At 42.8% G+C, this 20671-nt stretch overlaps 1 protein-coding gene across 3 annotated transcripts in view; it reads right to left on the bottom strand.

The window, feature by feature from the left end:
- RASSF6 (Ras association domain family member 6) overlaps positions 1 to 20671 on the bottom strand; it is a 44264-nt gene that overhangs the window by 7851 nt on the left and 15742 nt on the right. For all 3 annotated transcript variants that reach the window (XM_044224447.1, XM_044224445.1, XM_044224446.1), the window contains exons 3-6: positions 11250 to 11328; positions 6973 to 7112; positions 2675 to 2772; positions 562 to 746 (exon numbers count right to left, since the gene is read on the bottom strand). In XM_044224447.1, the coding sequence (XP_044080382.1) occupies positions 562 to 746; positions 2675 to 2772; positions 6973 to 7112; positions 11250 to 11328 (502 nt within the window). The remainder of the gene's footprint in view (positions 1 to 561; positions 747 to 2674; positions 2773 to 6972; positions 7113 to 11249; positions 11329 to 20671) is intronic.

The following is a 20671-nucleotide window of genomic DNA, read 5'->3' as shown; positions in this document are numbered from 1 at the left end:
GGCTGGCTTTATTTCTTTATTTAAATCATGGTGTTCAAATGTACTTTGAACTCATCTCTGTTGTAGCACTTACATTATTCTAATGCCATTTGTTGATGCGTTGGTTTCCTTACCCGAGACCCAAGCCCCGTGCTGGCAGGGACCTGGACGGAGCCATCTTGCTATTCCCGGTGCTTGGCACACAGCCAGCCCCTGAGCCAGGGTTCACCCATCGCATTGGTTAATCTGGAGTTCTGGGCTCAGGCAAAGCTGGATTCAAGCTCAGAGCTGCTACTTAAAAGTAGTGCACCCTAACAAATGACGTCACCCCTGTGAACCTTCCTTACTGGATGCATGTAAGGGAGGGGAAGTAACGGTACCTATTTCATAGGATAGTTTTAGAGACTGAGATAATTCATCAAAATCCAATTTAAAACAGTTGAATACCTAACACATAGAGAGCATGTGATAAATATTAGACTACTAGATTACTGTGACTATTTTTAAGTGTAAGTCAATTTGAGTGGCATTGTTAGAAAAACAGACATTATTTTAAATGACATGAATGGAACTACCACTCACTTCATGGTTGTAGAAGTGCCCGTTAATGGAGACCCTGTGCTTCTGTCTCTCTTTTCCATCCATCGCTGGAGGCTTCATCCTTTTCCTCACCAGCGTAGCTTCACTCATGGTTCGATAGAGCAACGGGGATTCTGGCTCTTCTCCTGCGTAAGGCTTCAGAGTGCTACTGTGATAAGATAAATAATCTGGGAAGGATAAAGGTTATAAGGCCACATCATTTAGCCGCCTACCTCCTTGGGTGGATTTTAATATGTATTTGATAAGAAAATGTGTAGCTAAGCAGTGAACTATAATGTTTTCAAACAGTAGGAAACAGTATTCCATTTTACCCTGGGATTTAAAAAAAAATTCCTGTTGTAATTAGCATGTCATCCAATAGGCATGAGATATTTCATCTTCTAGCACTGGTGCTTAGATGTCAATAGGTTTTTATGGTATCTTTGATGCCAGGACATTGGATTTCCCCTGGGTTTAGAACAGTGTTTTTATTTTTTTAATTTTTTATTTATTTATTTTTATTTAAAGATTTTTATTTATTTATTTGACAGATCACAAATAGACAGAGAGGCAGTCAGAGAGAGAGGAGGAAGCAGGCTCCCCACTGAGCAGAGAGCCCGATGTGGGGCTTGATCCCAGGACCCCTGGGATCATGACCTGAGCCGAAGGCAGAGGCTTTAACCCACTGAGCCACCCAGGCGCCCATAGAAGAGTGTTTTTAAAGGGCAGACAGGAAGGACTCTTATATAAAAGATGCCAAGAGCCATTAGACAAAGATAAGGGAACCTTGGAAGGAGCATCATGTTTGTTATTAAATATGGGTTGTTATGGAGACGGCAGGAAAGACTGCGATGAAAAAAGCTTAGAAAAAATAAACATTGGAAGTTGTTGATAGATTTATGAGGCTAATGTCAGCAGGATACCCTTTTTGGTCTGGGTGGCTCAGTGGGTTAAACCTCTGCCTTCAGCTCAGGTCATGATCTCAGGGTCCTGGGATCAAGACCTACATTGGGCTCTCTGCTCAGCAGGGAGCCTGCTTCCTCCTCTCCCTCTCTCTGCCTGCCTCTCTGCCTGCTTGTGATCTCTTTCTCTCTGTCAGATAAATAAATAAAATCTTAAAAAAAAAAATCAGCTTGGTAATAGGACCACCCCAGAAAGAGGAACCCTGCTCCCAGCCTCAGTCATCAGCTCCTCCCTCCTTGGATCTCCATATATTATGTGAAAACCAAATCTATGTAAGATACACAATATCAGGCTTGATGCTTAGCAGGGTCTCAGTAAATGACCCCTGCTACTATTACTACTATTACGTGGTCATTATGGCTCCCGAGGTCCCATGTCGTAGAAGCTGCCATTTACCGTTGGTTTGTCAAGTTCGATATGAACTTATTTGATGTTCAAGTTGATTTCTCTTTTTAAAATAAGCTCCTGATGGGGCGCCTGGGTGGCTCAGTGGGTTGAGCCTCTGCCTTCGGCTCAGGTCATGGTTTTGGGGTCCTGGGATCGAGCCCCGCATCGGGCTCTCTGCTCAGCGGGGAGCCTGCTTCCCCCTCTCTCTGCCTGCCTCCCTGCCTACTTGTGATCTCTCTCTCTCTCTCTGTCAAATAAATAAATAAAATCTTTTAAAAAAATAATAAGCGCTTGAAATAATTCTATCAAATACAGTGATCCCAGTATATCCTCCTCTTTCTGGGAAGGAGTGCTATGTACATATCTATTAACTAACTAAAACATTCAACTTCTAAAAAGATGTTGAATCCAACCCGAGGGGATTGGTCTAACATAAAAGGCTACTGAGTATAATAAATGATCCTAATCCTTCAGGAAAATATTGAAGAATTTTATGTACACGTTTATTTAAACCATTAGCTAATCTAGTAAGTCTAAGCGACATGATGTAATTTAAAAAATCTTTGTATTTTTATATAGTAAAGTAAGGTTCTTAAACATCATATGAGCACTGTAGGAACTTTAGTATGATCCTAAGAGACGTTTTTAATATGAGAGATTTATTAATTAGTGGTGTGTAAAAGGTTAAAATTTCAGAGAAACATTCAGGATTCACCCCTTACATTAAAAAAAAGGTCTCTCCATTAGTTAAAAATTTGGTACTTACCTTCTTGGGAATTTGTTGCTTCAGATGCTGGAATCTGGGTCCTGTCCAGATGACTAATGTGGTAAAGATCATCAAATTCCCCCCAGCGTGTCATTCCCCTGAAAAGTAATAAAATCTTGTAATGACATCAATGCTATTTATATGAGGCTCATGGTGTTTTTCAGATTTATAGTATTAATATAGTATTGAGGGGCTCCATAGGTAAGCATACCCTAAATTATAACAATTTTAATATTATTAAAATTGTACTTATACCAGAATGGTCAGTATGTGTTTTAAATACTTTCTGTACTGATTTTAAGCAAATCTGATATAATAATTCAGTTAGAACCTGAAAGCAAGGTTATATAGATTCTATAAAATGTGTGTGCAAATAGAATTAGTAGAGATCATCACAATCCATTGTTCCACAGATAGCTCGCCATGCTCTTAGGAGAGTTTAGATGTACAAGTGTTCTTTCTGCCAGCATGCTTTGGGTTACTATTGTGTTCGGAGCATTCTTAGGTGCAGCGTTCTCCGTAAGTTGTGGTGCCTGTCTTTAAGGTTCCAAATTCAGGGGGACAAACATGGCTCACCATATGAGTGTTTGGCCCTTTTTGCTCTCTAACTCATTTTAGTAGTAAGTACCATGGTCTTTTGTTTTGCTTTTAAGGTTTTATTTATTTGAGAAAGTGAGAGAGAGCACAAGCAGAGAGAGAGAGAGAGGCAGAGGGAGAGGGAGGAGTCTCCCGGCTGAGCAGGGAACCCAATGTGGGACTTGATCCCAGGCCTGAGCTGAAGGCAGACACTTAACCCATGGAGCTACTCAGGTGCCCCACTTCTGAAAGCATCGGTTTTGAGCTCTGGGTAATTCAAAGTCACCCACACGTAAGTGTTGCACGTGACTATAGTTGAGGGCAGTTACCCAGAGCTGTTCAAAGAAAACTGGACGGAACGTGATGCGGGTCTCCTAGTGCGCCTTGCCCGAGCACACGACTGTCAGTGCGGCTCTGACTGCTGCCGGGGGTACGGTCGGTCAATTTACACTGTGGGGAGGTTTTCTGATGAGATGCAAAATAAAAAGGAGGTAGTAATTTGATAAACAAATGTGGAATGTGGTCATTTTTCTACCTGTGCTGTAAGAAAAAAAAAACAAAACGAAAACCAAACTAATTATTAAGGTTATTCAAAAGTACACCATCTGGCTTCTGTTCTCTATGTCATTCTGTCACGATCTGTACAAAATGAGCCAAAGCTGATTTTATTAAAAAACAGAACTGAAAACTGGTGCAAGCAAACATAACCTCAGTAAGGCTGGGTGGTTGTTATTGTTTTTGAGAAAAATTTTGGAAGATTTTCGACAGAAAATACTTGTACCAGCTAGGAAAGATCAAAGTACCGCCCACAGGATCGTTTCCATACAGGATCACAGGTGGTCACGGTTCAAACCAACTGATTTGTATTTAAGCTTCTACCACTCCCTCTAAGCTGACTCAGGGTGACTCATTCCGAAGATAATTAAAACAAGTTAGCCTGATGAACTGATGATGCTCTCTAAGGGTGAATGGAAAGACCAGACCGAGGCCCTTCCCACCGCTGAGTACACAACTTCCACGGCTTCTCCTCCACGTCCACCCCCTGCAGATCCCCCATCTGGGACCCGGTGGGAGCAGAGGCAGGAGCTCTGCCCACAGACAGGAGCCCAGGATGAAAAAGGGCCCTGAGAAGTGAGAACGAGGGAGGGGCGCCTGGGTGGCTCAGAGGGTTAAGCCTCTGCCTTCATGGGGCTCTCTGCTCAGCAGGGAGCCTCTCCCCTGCCCCCCCCACCGCCTGCCTCTCTGCCTATTTGTGATCTCTCTGTGTCAAATAAATAAATAAAATCTTAAAAAAAAAAAAAGAAGTGAGAATGAGGGAATCACCCCTTTATTCACAGGATTTCCTTCAAGGCTCGGAATTTAAGCGGATGCCACCTTATGGGTGGCAGCCAGAGGGACTGTGTCTAGGACCGTACTGACACAAAATAGGTCCTCAGGTGGCCCTGTGCTCTGTAGGGAACCAGAGGCTAAGGAACAGCCATTGTAAATCATGCTGCCCCTTCCTGTGGGGTGTTGAGCTGCTTCCCACGGAACATTCTTGGCTACTTGACCACCATAGAATCTAATCTTGGTCTTGAGTGTGAGAGGGGCAGCATCTCTTTCTGATCATTCTCAACCTCCAGAAGGATCTGATACACCACGAGGGTGCCCTTCACTTGGAATGTTCCAGGAAGTTTCAATGCTGTGGTAAAGGGCAAGCCAACTTCTCTAGGAAATTCTTTCTCAACTTGAAATGAAAGATCATTCCTGTTTCGTTCACAGCCATGTTCTTGCTGATAAACACTGAAAAATGCCATTGGTGTCGATGGAAGGCACATCATGAGAATATTCGTTTCTAACCCACCACAGTGTATGCAGAGGCACCAATATTTACTCTGCCCACTTGGTCTCTTGAAACTTGTGCCCAAATTGAGGATTTTTAGGAACAAGTGTTTTGAATTTTAATTTGAAAATTTAAAAATACTCTGGGGTAGCCATTTAAAAAGAGACTTCACGTGATAATCCAAGTACCTCACTGCATCTCCTCGACATCTTCCCTTAATGTTCCATACTTATTAAGTTTTCATGACTTGAATAATGAAAATGCATCAAAAGCAACCGGCTGCTCAGAGAACTTTGCAATGAGTGTTTAGGCATATGAACGATGATAGCTCATTTTGCCAAATTCATATCTTGCACAGTAATCTCAACGCAGAGCCCAGGGTTAATTTCTCCTTTTACAGGATGCTCCTAGTCATTTAGAATCATCAGCGCCATCAGTCATCTGGTCCCTGAAGGTGAGGGATGCACGGCTTCATCAGGCTGCCTACGTCTGTGGTCTCCCTTCTGCTCTTCCGGGAACACTGGACCCTTCGCCCATCGGCAACCCTTAGCCTGGATGGGAGACTAGTCAGAAGTGGTAGATGGAGACAGTTTTCACAAGAGAGCAGAGGTACCGGGCTTGTGGGCTTGATTCAAGACTCTATTTTGAGTTTCTTCTTTGTGCCAGGCACACTACGGAGTACCGAGATAACAGATGAATAAGGTATGTTCCATACCCTGAAAAAGCTTGCAGGCCAGAGAGGTATGTGCATAAAATGCAATTAATGGCGTATTTTGGAAGTGACTAGAAAAATTGTCAGTGCACCTCATACCCATGAAAGGGTCAGAAAAGGCTTTCTGTGGAATGTGTTACCTTGTTCCCTGACCAGAGTTTGAAAAGACTGAGAGAAGGGAGTCAGGCAAATGGATGCTAAAAAGCACGGGGACTTTCCAGGAGACAGGCAAGGAAGAAGCTGCGTGGTATGTATAGGGAATTACAAAATATTCAGAGCTGCTGGACCATCATATCTGAACAAATCGGCCAGGTGCAAATCAGAGTGGGTGTCAGTGGTTTTTCCAAACAGAAGTGGGTCTCCCCTCACGATGATACGTGGGCTCCCCCCGCTTACGGTGGAAGATCAGATGAGGAAAAAGTCCTGGCTCTCTCTTCATCCTCTCTTCCTAGAACCCGAGCCTATCCGGAAATAGATGTTATGCATGGCAGGATGGGTAAGGAGAGGGCTCGGTACCTCCACGTATATACTGCAGGGAGATAAGTTGGAAAGTTGAGGATTAAAAAGGAAGGAAAGTAGGGAATTAGGAAGAAAAAAGGAAAAAAATTGTATGTATGATTCCTTCTGGGAATATTTATTTTTCTAAAATTTGCAGAGGATAATGAAAAAAAAAAATCAGCCCAACTTCTGTATTCAGGGTACCGTTCTATAAACCCAGAGGATGGTCTTGTGTAGTTGCTGAACTTCAGGGGCACTTTGCTGTGCTCTGTTAAACAGGATCAGGACAATCAGGTGGGGCATAATTAAAGTTCCTTTCCAGAAAGCGGGAAGAGCCTGCTGTTCCAAGGAGAGGAGAAATTTACATTTTATCCCCTTTTGGTGACCAGACCTAATGGAATCTTGCCTTTATATTTTGTCTTTTCTAATAAAGGAATTCAGTCTTCTGGGAGAGAAGCAACACAGCAGAGGGGTACACCTGAGGTCTGCTACACGGTATTTGGAGATTTTGCACAAATTACCCAAACTCTCAGAGCCCCGGGCTCCGAACACCTACGTCACAGAGTTGCTGCGGATCAGATGAGAACGTATCATAAGCATTCGGGCTCCCATCTTTAAGAGTCTACACAATAAGGGCAGGTAAATGTGAGGGTCATCTTCTGAGACGTTAAAACACGGAAGACAGCTTACCTTCCGGAAAAGACATCGGGCGACTTCACTTTAGTAAAAGAAGGGATTTGCTTCTCATCTTGGATTTTCAGTTGTATAGGCCGTTTTACTCCCCAGGAAATGTCCAACATTCCTTCAATGATTGGTTCTCCATCTTTTGTCTGGGGAAGAAACCAATTGGCTGAAACATGGTTTTTGTATTATTGATAGAAGGTAAATCTGTTAACTGAAAATGTAGAAGTCAAGTCTGTAAGACATCTTAGTAAATAAAAATAAATCCTCCGGTGGGGTTCTTTGTTTTTTCAATTTATCCTCAAAATAATCCATTTTTGTTAATAGCTAAAACCACCCAAGTCATGGTGTACTTGATGGGTAACGACATGCCCACCAGAGGGCGCAGTACGTGGAAAATGCTTTTCTGAGCTCCATGATTCTTCAAAGAGCTCAAAGATTAATTCTGTAATCTTCAAATTATAGCAGAACTAAATGCTGTATTAAACTAGAAATCAGGAGAACAGCTCTTCAAAGACTTAGTGGCTGTTTCTTCATTTCTGAATAGAAAATTTAAACTCACAAATTATGCAGAATGAGTGAAAAATGTATGGAAACATTGTGAAATGTGTAACAAAGTTATTTATTTGAAAAAAAAAAGTCAGAATCATTTGACTAGTCTTTAAGTTGGAAATATAACAAAAGAAGGAAATTCTATGCAAACATGGACTGTGAGGGGTGTCTGGGTGGTTCAGTCGGTTAAGCATCAGCCTTTAGCTCACGCCATGATCCCAGAGTCCTGGGATGGAGCCTGTGGTCAGGCTCTCTGCTCTGGAGAGAGCCTTGCTTCTCCTCTCCCTGCCGCTCTGCCAGCTTTTGCTGTCTCTCTCCATCTCTGCCAAATAAATAAATAAAATCTTTAAAAAAAAATCAATTGTGAGCATTTACTTACTCTGTAGATGTAAATACTAATACCAAAGCATAGTTCCATAGAACTTATTTTGAAATCAATTTTCTCTTGTCTATGTAAAAGCCTTTCTGTAATTAAAGTAACATGTTGTCATTACAGAAATTTCAAAAAATATTGAAATGAAGAGGAGTCATATTCCAACCATCCAATAACAACTACAACAACCAATAACTACTATTATCATGAAAAAAAATTATTAGAAAATGTAAATGACTCAATAGAAATGACTTTTTATTTGAGAGGGTAATGAAAAGTCCAGACTCTGGAATCGGACAGACCTGTGTTCGAACCCTGACTCTGCCCCTTCCCAGCTGCGCGACCTTGGATGAGATGTTGAGCACCTTTAAACGTGCTGCTTCTGAAGAAGGCACATGTAATAATCCCTGATTCACAGGACCCGATATTTAATAAGTGCTCAATAATCATTATGACTTATTATTTCTTTGGCTGATAAACTTATTTCTGAGTCACTCCTGAAACAAAAATGTGCTCCTTCTCCCACTTCTGAGGCCGTGGTTCAGACTACTGAGCGATCAGGTTACCACGCAGCTGTTTTCAGCAACCAACCAAACATGATTTGGTCTCGGAGATGGCAGCGCGTGATGCAGGTCCTACATTTTAGCTATTGATGCAGAGCAACCCTTCTTTGTTTAATTATACTTCAACTAATCCCTTACAGCAAAAATTCACAGAATAACCGCTCTTCTAAGATGATCTAATTCTTGCTTTCAAAAAGCAATACCCCAGACTGCTATCAGACAATGCTGGGTTTTCTCATGCAAGGAGATCAGAATAGTTTTTAATTTCACAGAGCATCTCTTTAGAGATTAACTAGATAAATTATCACAGAAGGCTTGTATACACTTATTTAATCTCGTCTAAATCTGTAGGCCTCTTCTCTTCTAGATCTATGCCAGTATCCTTGGTGATCTTAAGGATCCCTATACATTAAATTAACCTAAACTAATGGCTTACAACTTTGTATTCCCAGCCCAAACTGTCCCCTGAACTCTAGGTGTCCAATTGCCTACCTGACATCGAATTTAATCTTCCCAATTAACTCTTGATCTCTCTCCCACGAATATTTTCCTCTCCAAGTCTTCCCCATCTTGGCAAATAGCACCCTTATCCTTCCAGTTGCTCAGGCCAGGAATTTTGGAGTCGCCTTACATCTTTCGTTTGCACTCAACATCCAGTGCATTAGCAAATCCCATTAGCTCCGCCTTAACCATACATCCCTAATGTGACCACACTCACTGTATCCACTACTATGATACCGGCCCACGCCATTGTCATTGTTTGCTCGGATTACTGCAAGAGTTTTCTTTCTCATTCTTTTCTTTGCCCTTTCCTATACTCCCCATCGCTAGAGAGATCCTTTTAAGATAAGTCTTTTTAGATAATGTCACTGTTCTATGCAAAACTCTCTGTGGCTTTCCACCTCATTCCAAGCACATACTAAGGTCTTCACAATGATCTCCAAGACCCTCACACCCTGGTGCTTTCCTTTCCACAGTTATGTCTCTAGCCGTGTTGTCCACTAATGCTCAATTCTCATAAGGTTCCTGTTCCACTGTCTTCCCTGTTCTACATCAATTATACAAGCCAGGCTTGGCCCCTTACTCAGGCTGCTGTCTCCGTTTGAAATGCAGGCCCCACAGACTTCTGCAAAGTTGGCTTATTCACAACCTTCAGAGTCTTTGGTAGAATGGTCCTCTTCCCCACCCCACTTAGATCCCCACTTCGTTACTGTCCACAGCCTTTATTACCATTGGATATATTGCATATTTTGTTTCTTGTCTGTCTTCTATAATGTAAGAAGCATAAAGGCAGGACATTCTCTCCTGTTTCTTCGTTGCTGTACCTGCACCTTCTGGAACAGTGTCTGGCACATGGCACAGAATCATTATTTGCTTAATTAACCAGAGTTGAAGAAAGCTACATGTTTTCCTCCATATTTTTCCTTTGAACAATGTCTGTTTTTATAAGCAAGGATACTTAGAAAATTCTGAATTCTAACTTCATTGACCAGTAAGTAAAGATAGAAAGATTAAGCACTCTTAATTGTCTCACTGTGTACTTCTCTTCATGGAATTTAAAAAAAATTAAATGACTTTTGTATTGTAAGTTGAACACTGTTCATAGAATTGGAAAGAGCATGCCTCAAATCATGTTTGTAATATCAGAATTCAAAAATTTTCCTAAAGGAAACAAATATCTTAACATCATGAATTTTGTAGAAGCTTCAAGTAAAATATAAACAATCATTTTTTAAAGTTTTGACCTTTTATTAAATTTTCCTAAACTATCTTTGCAATTATATATATTCGAGATCTATGATATAGGACAGTATTGAAATAAAATTTATACCCATTTCTTTGTAAAGGGATTGGTTATTTCCTTCTTCTATCTATTACATTTGGGAAGATAACTGAAATGTTCAATTGACCTATATCGCTTAACTTCTCTAGTAAAGGCCAGAGTAGTTTATAAGTTTCCTTCTGTCCCAACGGCAATTTTTAAGCCAAATCACAGTAACCTAAAGCCAATGCTTTACCATCAAATTTGAAGATTTGAATCAGAGGTAGAAAAGCCCAAGGTTCCCTGGGACCAGGAAGATACCATAAAGATGTGAAGTGAGCTCCATTAGGTTACAAGACTGAGCGGAGAGACATGGAGAATGAAGCATTCAAAGAAGGAGAAGAGGAAAAAAGAAAAATCCAAGGCCAGTTTGTAAAACAGCCTGCTATTTGCACTCCTAAAAATGCTTTCTAGTTTCAGGACTTTTCTGAATTGTTTCTTTCACATCTTAACATTTGTTTTAACATAGTACACATCCATTGGAATCCAACTGATGCATCTTAATGACCAAATCAAACTACATTATCGTCTGTATCATATTTATTTGAGCAATCCCCCACTGGTGTAGACTTAAGATATCTCCAAATTCTATTACTAATGATGTCACTGTGGGACAACACCACCTTCTCTATACGTTCTGGTACATTTATCAGAAAGTATTATGATAGATTTCTGGTGGAATTGCTGCGCAAAATAATTTTTATACATTGTTTTAAAAATAGAAAGTAAATAGTTCATTATAATAATTTTAAATGCTTTCCTATCCCTAAAACTGCTTAAAAAGTCACATGTACCAGGACAGGGATCTTGTGATAAAGCCTAAAAATAAAAATAATGATCAAGTCAAAGATTCACCTGTTTGTCCAGACCACTTGTGCTGCTAGATTATGGACTCCAACTTATCCTGATTCCTTTATACCTTCATGGAATTTCTTTCTGGGGATCAAACCGTATTGTATTTCTTTGGTGGGCTTACCTGTCCATATACAATATGCAGATTTTTCTGGTTCCCATAAAAAATGTTATAGGTCTTCAATAAAGAATTGAGTTGTTCTCTAAAAAAAAAAAGTTACATTTGGTTACAATCAGGCTTTTTAACAGTAAAAGGCAATAACAGTGCTTTCAGTTCATACAGGTATGAGAAAGAAATGATTAACGGAATCTACACTGTTCTGTCATTTTCACTTACTGCTGGTCATTGAAAATGAAGTCTTGGGACATCAACAAACACTGGAGGGGCTAATTCATAAATAAATAAACAAAGAAGGGAAAATGACTCAGGGCAAAGTGGTGGGGAGACTGTTCTGTGACAGGAGACAGCCACAAAATAGAGATATGGTTTCACATTTCTTTTTGGTTTTGCAACATTTAATCAGCTTAAATTAAGTGCCTAGTATGTGCCCGATACCATGTTTCCTACACGGGGTATAGTAACAGTTCAGAAATGGTCACTGCTCCCAAGTTTCTAATCCTTCGTGGCAGGTGGGCTCTGGCAGTGGGAATACTGGTTCCTGCCTCTCTACCCTTCCCCTGTGCCTCCACAGCCTAAGATCCTCACCCTCCTTAACTAACCTATTGGTCCAAGCCATCTTCTCTCACCTGGGTTACTGCGATAGTCTCCTCAAAGCCTCACGTACCTGTAGTCTGTTTTAACAGTAGCTATTATTTTAATGCAAACCTGATCATCTCTGTCTTCAGCTCAGAACTCTCCAGTATCTTTTCATTATTCAGGATAAAAGCCAACATCCTTCCAATGACTTAAAAGGCCAGATGTGATCTGGACTTTTCTTTCCCTTTGATCTCCTTTCCTGCTATTCATTTCTTCACTCACTGCACTCTAGCCACTGGCTTCCTTAATGTTCCTTGAATATGTCAGGCACACTCTAACCTCAGGGCCTTTGCACTTGCTGATCGCCCTATCCAGAATGACCTCTCCTCTTACCCCCACCCAGTGTCACACTGTTTACACAATTTCTTTAACTTTTTACTCAGAAGGCACCATCTCAATCTAAAGGTTTGCCTTCTCCCAACATTCATACTCCGCCTTCTTAATTCATACCTCTGCCCCTTCATCACCTCCAACCTTGTACACATTTAATTTATTTGTCTGATATTTGGTCTCTCTCTCCATAGCTCCATGAGAACAGGTGTTCCTGTATGTTTTGTTTGCACTATATTCCATGTGCCCAGAAAAGTGTTTGGTACATAGTAAGAACTCTATGAACACCAGCTGAATGAAATGATCAGAGAAATTCTTATTCCTAAAATATGAAACATACCAAATAAAGGAGGGAAAGCTTTTTTATACAAGCAGTTTAATGGGGGGGGATCTTATATTAAATTTCCAAATATATCATTTGTTAAAATTTTTATGATCCTCAATATCTTCTCCCTCCCCTAAGAATACTGGATCTATGAGGGTGGGGATTTTGGTCTATTTTATTCATTATTGTCTTCCCAGTGCTAGAGCAGAGACTTTTTCATAGTAGGCTCTTAATCAATGAATGCTTACTGAATATTGAATGATGGAATTCACGTATATTGACTTTTATGCTTGAGACCATGAAAATGCACTCTTTTCATCTGACACTGTAATTTTAATGAGCACATTTGCAAGGTTCTATACACTTCACACAATCACCACATAAAAAGATTCTACAGAATTCCTGCATGCTATGGTTCCATTTCCAACCGAGTTACTTTAGAATTTCAATGTTAATGAATATTTCTATTCTAAATATCATTGCACACACAAGCGACTTGTTCCCTTGGAGTCACTACTGTGGGATATTTCCTAAAAATTATTGTCCTGGTAAGGAGTATGAACACGTTTATGGCTCTCATTATTGAGTGCCAGGGAAGCATAGAGAAATTTCTGGTTCACTTGGGATGCAACTCCTGATATGCTGAGCTGTGAGGGTTGTTATTAAGGCAAATGAATTTTTATATAATCTTATTCCCTTAGCTTCTGTTTCTGATAAAACTGCACAATAAGATATGGTACAAGTATCCTTCAAAGTATTTACTTCAGGACCTTGTATAATTAGAAGATATTATCTGGGATCAAACCACTTGGAAAATGTTTCTGTACCTGAACAGTATGTGACTAAACCTTCCCCCACAGAAATAAGTCTCCAGATGACTCAGGGAGTCAGAAACTGTAGTCCTGGGGATATGTGTTTGTCAATGAAGTTTTATTATAATATAGCCACACTAAATTGTTTGCTTATTCTCTGTGGCTGTGTTTCTGCTGTAACAACTGAGCTGAGCAGTTGTGACCGAAGCCATATGACCCACAAAGCCTAAAATACTTATTATTTGGCCACTGACAGGGCAAGTCGGCCAACCCCTCCCAATCATAACACGGGGTAGTGAATACTACAAAAGTTGTCCATATTTTTCTTAGCACAGGCAGGATCATTCTGACTGAATATTAATGGCACTTTGAAAGGATTCCAGAGTATGAAAGAGTAGTAGAGCTCAGTAAAATGAAGAGTCGGGATAAAATGAGGAATTAGGGGAAAAAAGCTCACCAGTTATGTAAACCACTATAACAAATTTATAGGTTTCAGTCGTATTCTGAGGATGGGCGAGAGCTTTAAGAGTAGATGCTGCCTACAGTGAACTTCGGCGGCAGAGGGGTAGTGGGATTGAACATGAACAGTGTGAGAAGCTTCCCAGCCAAAGAGGATGTTCACAAGGACATGGGGTGATTTCCATAGTTTTTATGGAGAAAGCTCAGAGCATTGGGATTCTAAGAGTAGAACATGCAAATGGGGAGTGGTGAGCCATGAGCCAAGAAGCAGGTAGGAACCTCCTGAGCCATTTTAAGAAGCTTGAAATTCTACCTTGCGGGCAGGGGCAGCTACCAAACACTGAACATTCTAGGCAAAAGAAAGACATGATGATAAGGGCCTGTAGGGAACTTCCAGGAGACGGATTTCAGGACAGGATGGAAGCAGAGATGAGTGGGACTACTGCAGCGGTACAGGCTTGGGGGGGCACAGGAGCAAGGCTGGGTTCTGTGGCAAGGTGCTCAAGGGTCCCTCGTGCACAGAGGGAATGAAGTCTAGGTGTGTCCTAAATAAGTACTGGGATTACATGATTTAGGACACCGGAAGGTAATCATAAAAATGTTGCCCACGCAGATCCTAATCAGGTAAGGGGGCAGTGATTTAATACACACTGTGCCCTGTCAATGGTAATTGTAACAGATTTTCTGGATCTACTTAAATGTTACATATGGACCTTCCTCCCCTCAAGAAAGGAAACAAATATCTGTGCACCTTTCAGTCTCAGCCACCCGAGTTCCCTGCCGATCCTGGATCAGGCTGCTCAGGCTAAGTAACTATTCAGTTGCCCTAACAAAGCTATAAAATGGGTGAGAAGAAATGGATTTCAGATCCAGTCTTCTCAGTTTACACATCTGGGATGTCTAGAAGCCACGGGATGCCCAAGAAATAGACGTAAGGTTCAAACAGCCTATACACTTTATGTTTGATCCAGAAGACATTGGTCTTCTGATAGCTTGGAGTTTTGGAACATGAAGTACTGCATCATAATATATAACAAGATTTACAAAAAAAAAAAAAAAATCGACCAGTATATAATAAGGATAGTGTTTTAAAGATTTATTTATTTATTTGAGAGAGAGAGTGCACACACACACACACACACAGCCAGGGTTGGGGGGAGGAGGGCGAAGGGGCAGAGAGAGAAGTAGGCTCCCCACTGAGCAGAGAGCCCACTCAGGGCTTGATCCCGGACCCTGAGATCATGACTGATCAGGCCGAAGGCAGTCGCTCAATGGACTGAGCCACCCAGGCGCCCTGATACAGAAAGTGTTTAAAGAAAACTGAGGAATGGCAAACTTCCATATAAACTGGACTTCTGACTAAATGAAGGGATAGAAGGATACCCTTCTCAAGAGAGAATCTGGCACTGTGCACTGGCAGCGCCGAGATCAGATCCCGACAGAGGCGATGGACACCCAGAATTATTCACAGCAGTTCGAGAAGCATGCTACCCGCAAGACTGGACACAGGGATGACAGGTACAGCACCAGGATGCAGAAGAGGGCTCAGGGCTCCTGTTCCTTTAAGGCTCCCAGCCTGGTTTTACGAGCAATAGCGCATCTAGAATTAACTGTAAAATGCTTAGGTGTACTTTGTACTTTGTGGCCTGAATTGCAGCTGCTCAGCAGATGGGAATTACCCGCACACTGACGTCTGCCGTGAGTAATGGACTTAGCAAGAAATGAGTTCCTCAATCTTATCATGCTATTTAGCTGGCCGGAAGAAACAATATTTATTTGATCTTATAAACCTGTAATATTCATGGACACAGGACAGCATGATGGATGGAACGGAGTTATGCCTTGCATCCATAGAGAGAATGGATGTCAAATATTAGTTCTAATGAGAGTTCTTGCTCTTGTTTTAGTAATGATATACAGTGTAATTATGTGGATATCCAATCCCTTTCCTGGAAACCAAAACCCCTGTCTCACTCTTTGCTAAGTGATTCTTACTATTTGGACCCAGTAAAGACAAACCAGAAACACTGTTGCACAGTGTAACCTAACACAAACTTCAGAGGCTCCCAGGAAATAAATCAGAAAAAAATACAGCCCAGCTTAGCCAAGGAAGGGGTCTTTGGCCTCGGTTGTGCTTCCTGACTTTATGAGACTTTTGCCCCGGGGAGACTTACTGGAAAATGTCGGGGTTCCTGATCAGGCATCCCCAAACTGCATTGTGACCGCAGCCTTAGAAACAACGTTCTACTGTGCATATTGCCGTGTTTAGGAGAAGGAACCTAACCCATCTGAAAGAGTATCTTTAAGGAGATGAAAAATTGAGGGAGAATAAAAATGTTACCTCGCTGTCTTGTACATTTGGTTCTCCACCCAAAACACATGAATTTTGTTCCTAAGGTTAAATTTGAGCTATGGGATCAACAATTTTGTGGTAGGTTAAAAAACTGAATTTAAAACTTACTGTTTTTTAGTAAAATAACCATGAATAAAGTATGTAAAGGTGACCCGGCTGGAACCATGTGCTGGCCGGCAGGACAGGGATCTATTTTATGGGTCATAGTTCGGTCTACTTCTCAAACTTTATATAATAAGTGCATAAAGCATATATAATCTTGGCATAGGTTTACTTTCATAAAAACATAATATAAACTCCTGCATGTTTTTGGAGGTGGAACCAGAAACTGGGACAACAGAAAAATTAGGAGGACCTTATCATGAAACCATTTGCCAAGACAACGTGTCATTTCATATTATTGACGTCTGCGTGATGTCTGCAAACGGCAGCAGAATTCTCTTAACGCACTTTATCCTGGGGACTGTCAGCTTGAAGCCTGCAACTAAAACGGCGAACTTCTGCAGCGACTCTCCTATTAGCCGCCTCAGCTCCGGATCTTTCTGCCTCTGGCCACCTCTCCCCGCCCACCTGAACAAAGAAGGCGGCCTTTCAATCTTTGCATCAAGACCTTCCTCGGCCCAGGAGGTCCTTCACATTTCCATTGCAAATGAAGGGGTTGGGCTCCACAGTTTGAAAACAGCAACGTTGGAAGAGGCGGGCTATCTGGATGGCAGTAAAAATGCAAATCCTGAATGACTGGGGAGCCCCGAATTTGTCGACCTCTGCTGACTTCCTTCGAAAGGGCTGCCCTTTTCAAAAAGGAAGGGTTTCTAAGATTTCTAGTAATTCTGCTAGAGTATCAGTAATTACTGCTGATGAGCAGGATGAGGGTGCCTGCGGTCTGTTCCCTTTGCTCATCCAAGCAGTTCTATCCCAGACCCAACTCCCTCCCTCTTCACTGCTGACAACCCGTAATAAAAAGGGCCTGCGGGTTGTGTGAACTCCACTACAAATCTGATCAATACGGTAGTGTAACCAGATGTGCCTCTCCTCCCCAGGATCACCCCTGGGCTGGCTTAGGCCACTTTAGACTTACGTATTTTGGGGGGGGGGGGATCGTCTTTTCCTGGCGAGTCCTGTAAAAACTGGCCCAGAGCCGTGAGTAGATAGAAGTGCCAGCTTCTCTCCGGTCCTCAACCCCGAGAACCCAGATAAGAACAAAAGGATTAAGGACTTGAGGATATGATGGCTAGCTGGTGGCTACGAAACAAAGAAAAATGCCCAAAGTGTTTTCTTGATGATGAGCTAACCGTACAGTTGAAGAGAGGGGCCTTAGCTACACAGACCGATGTCACTAGATGTGGATAAGACCTAAAAGCGGGTTTAAAAGGGAGAGGCAAAGGATTATTTTAACAGTCATTAAAATGCCAGTGCTTCTGAAGAACACGGGTGAGTGCTCTAGATCTGACATCTGATTTTTTTTTAAAGGATTTTATGTATTCATTTGAGAGAGACAGAGCGTACAAGCAGGAGGAGAGGCTGAGGGAGAAGCAGGCTCCCCGCTGAGCAGGGAGCCCCATTCGGGTTCGATCTCAGGACTCTGGGATCATGACCTAAGCCAAAGGTAGACGCTTAACCAACTGAGTCACCCAGGCACCCCTGACATCTGATTTTTAAGAGAATTCCTTTCTAAGGGTGAATCTCAGTAATTGATATTTTAGCACACTAGTGTACCTTCCAACAGTTTCAGATGAAGGAAGATACTTATCCATCCCCTTTTCCTCTAGGGTTGGGCTTTTAAAGACTTTTATGAAAAGGCTTAAAAAAATTCACAATCTATTATTGCAGCTGTGAGCTGCAATGAGTTGCTCCCATCTCAGACCCCCTTTTCTGTCATCACACACAGCTGAATTCCTAGAGGCAGCCCGAGCAGTTTGTGGACAGGGAAGAGAGAAGGAAGTCTCTGCTCCGTAATCATCTTCTCCGGCCTGAAACACAGGGAGCTATGCTCTCTGGTTCACAGCCCTAATATTATTCACTAATCAGCACCAGTTTTATATTTTTATTCCAATCCAAAGTAAGGACTCAGAACTACCTCCACTTTGATGAAGTAGTCGCTTTTCTTGTTGCGGCCGAGTGTTTTGGAGAGAACCAGTACCGATGTGTGAATGGTGTTAGGACCGAGAACGGAGACCTGTTTATCCGTTTTCCTGCTTTCTCATTTCGAGATCCTTTGGCTCCGACCCCTTTCCATCTCAAAGCCAGCAATGACCATTCTCAGCAGACTCGCTCCGACAGACTCTCCTCACAAAGCTCTCCTCCCTTCCCATAGTCAAAGATCCTTGGGATTACATCGGGCCCATAAAAAAAAAATCTCTCTAAGGTGAGTTGATTAGTAATCTTAATTCTCTTTTGCCACGCAACTTGAAATATTCGCAGGTTCGGGGGCTTAGGTTGTAACCATCTCTGGGAGGCTGTTATTTTGTCCATCACAAGATTCCGGAATGACACCTATCCCGGGATTGTCTGAGCACCCGGGAGGCATCTCATTAGAAATTAAAATCTGTATTTTAACCAAGACACCCAGGAAATACGCATGCACATTAAAGAGAAGCCGAGGTTTCATCACTCTACCCCTAGACATGAAACAGTATTGAAGGGTAGCACATGCCAACACACTAAGGTTGCGATTTAGGTCTCCGAGGTCGGATACTTGCGCACTCAGGCATGATCGGAGAAAGTCTGATGGGTCACTATGGAACAGACAATGCAACAGATGCCTGGGGTACTGCAGCGCATACAGCCAATGACGCCCCTGCAGTGACGGGACTTCCTTTCTCTAGGAGGAGGACAGAAGAAAACAAAAGAGCAGAATCGGAAATCTGCTGATCTGACCCAGGATAAATGCTTGAAGCACAATGAAACAGGATCACGTGATGCATGGCATCACGTGGAAGATGTGCCAGAGGGGGACATCGGGAGGACTGACATATCCAACTGAGACCACAGTCATGGGAAGGAGCCCACCATGCAAAGAGTCAAGCAGAGCAGAGCAATGCATCTAACCAGAGATGCACTGCCTGCGTGCAAGACTAAACTTAGCGTGTTTGGAGGAGAGAAAGAAGGGCAGAGTGGTTAAGATGAGGTTCTAAACGTCTTCGGGCCAGGGGCGCCTGGGTGGCTCAGTGGGTTAAGCCACTGCCTTCGGCTCAGGTCATGATCTCAGGGTCCTGGGATCGAGTCCCACATCGGGCTCTCTGCTCAGCAGGGAGCCTGCTTCCTCCTCTCTTTCTCTGTCTGCCTCTCTGCCTACTTGTGATCTCTGTCTGTCAAATAAATAAATAAAATCTTTAAACGTCTTCGGGCCAGATCACATTGGGCCTTAGAGCCCCATTATGGTCAAGAGTCTATAATAGGAACCTGCTGGCTTCAAGCAGGATGTTGTGCCTCACACTGTAAAGGGCCATCCTGGCTGCTGGGGGCAGTGGCTACCGGGACGGCGAACGGAAGCAGGCGGCCCAATGAGGACGCTGCCACAGTCGCCCAGGCAAGAGATAATGGGGGCTTGGACTGGATGGGGAGAAGTGCTTGGCTTTTGGAGGTGCAGCCAGCTGGACTCGGGGCAGGGCTGGTATAGAGATGAGGGGATGGAGCAACTGGGCTGCTTTGCAGCTTAAACTGGGATCTTGCTTCGCATTCTCCCACGTGTCGAACTTTCATTTTGGGTTTTTCTAATCCAAGCCTTATTCATTTTTCTTTCTTTTTTTTTAAGTTTTTATTTACTTATTTGAGGGAGAAAGAGAGAGAGGAGTTTGAGCAAAGGGAGAGGGAAGGAGAGACGCAGACTTTCCACTGAGCGGGGAGCTCAGGGGGGCTCATCCCAGGATCCCCGGCCCATGACCCGAGCCACAGGCAGCCACCCAACGACCGATCCACCCCGGCGGCCCCAGGCCTTACACATTTTTAAAACCAGTTGACAAATAAACACAAGTGTGCCATGCAGCTCCGGTCATGACTGGAGCAGACGCGGGTTGCCTGTGCATAACACCCTTTGTGTGTGAACAGTTAGAGGCTTTTGTCCTTGCTGAGAAGGGCTACCCTGTCTCCTCAGCCCAAGGCCCCCATTCCCCAGCGAGGGGCAAACCAATGGTCTCTTCTGTTAATTCATCAATAGCCTCTTGGACCACGGAGATTGTTACCAGAGTGTCTGGAACACAGCAGGTGTCTGTGGTCCTCGGGACCAAGCCCCCGAGCGGGAGCTAAGGACAGGAGCTTTCTTGGTACCAAGGTACCAGGCTCTTTCCCTGCTCGTCTGCAATGCTGCCAGGACTCTGACCACTGATTCTCCTTACATTTGAAACTATATATATCAGGGCACTTGGGTGGCTCAGGCAGTTAAGTGTCTGCCTTCAGCTCAGGTCATGATCCCAGGGTCCAGGGATCAAGTCCCGCATGGGGCTCCCCGCTCAGCGAGGAGCCTGCTTCTCCCTCTCCCTCTGCCTGCCGCACCCACCCCCTGCTTGTGCTC

This window comes from Neovison vison, chromosome 11 (genome assembly GCF_020171115.1).
Source record: "Neovison vison isolate M4711 chromosome 11, ASM_NN_V1, whole genome shotgun sequence".
Taxonomy (NCBI): Eukaryota; Metazoa; Chordata; class Mammalia; order Carnivora; family Mustelidae; genus Neogale; species Neogale vison.
This window is presented reverse-complemented; position numbering and strand designations above follow the sequence as displayed.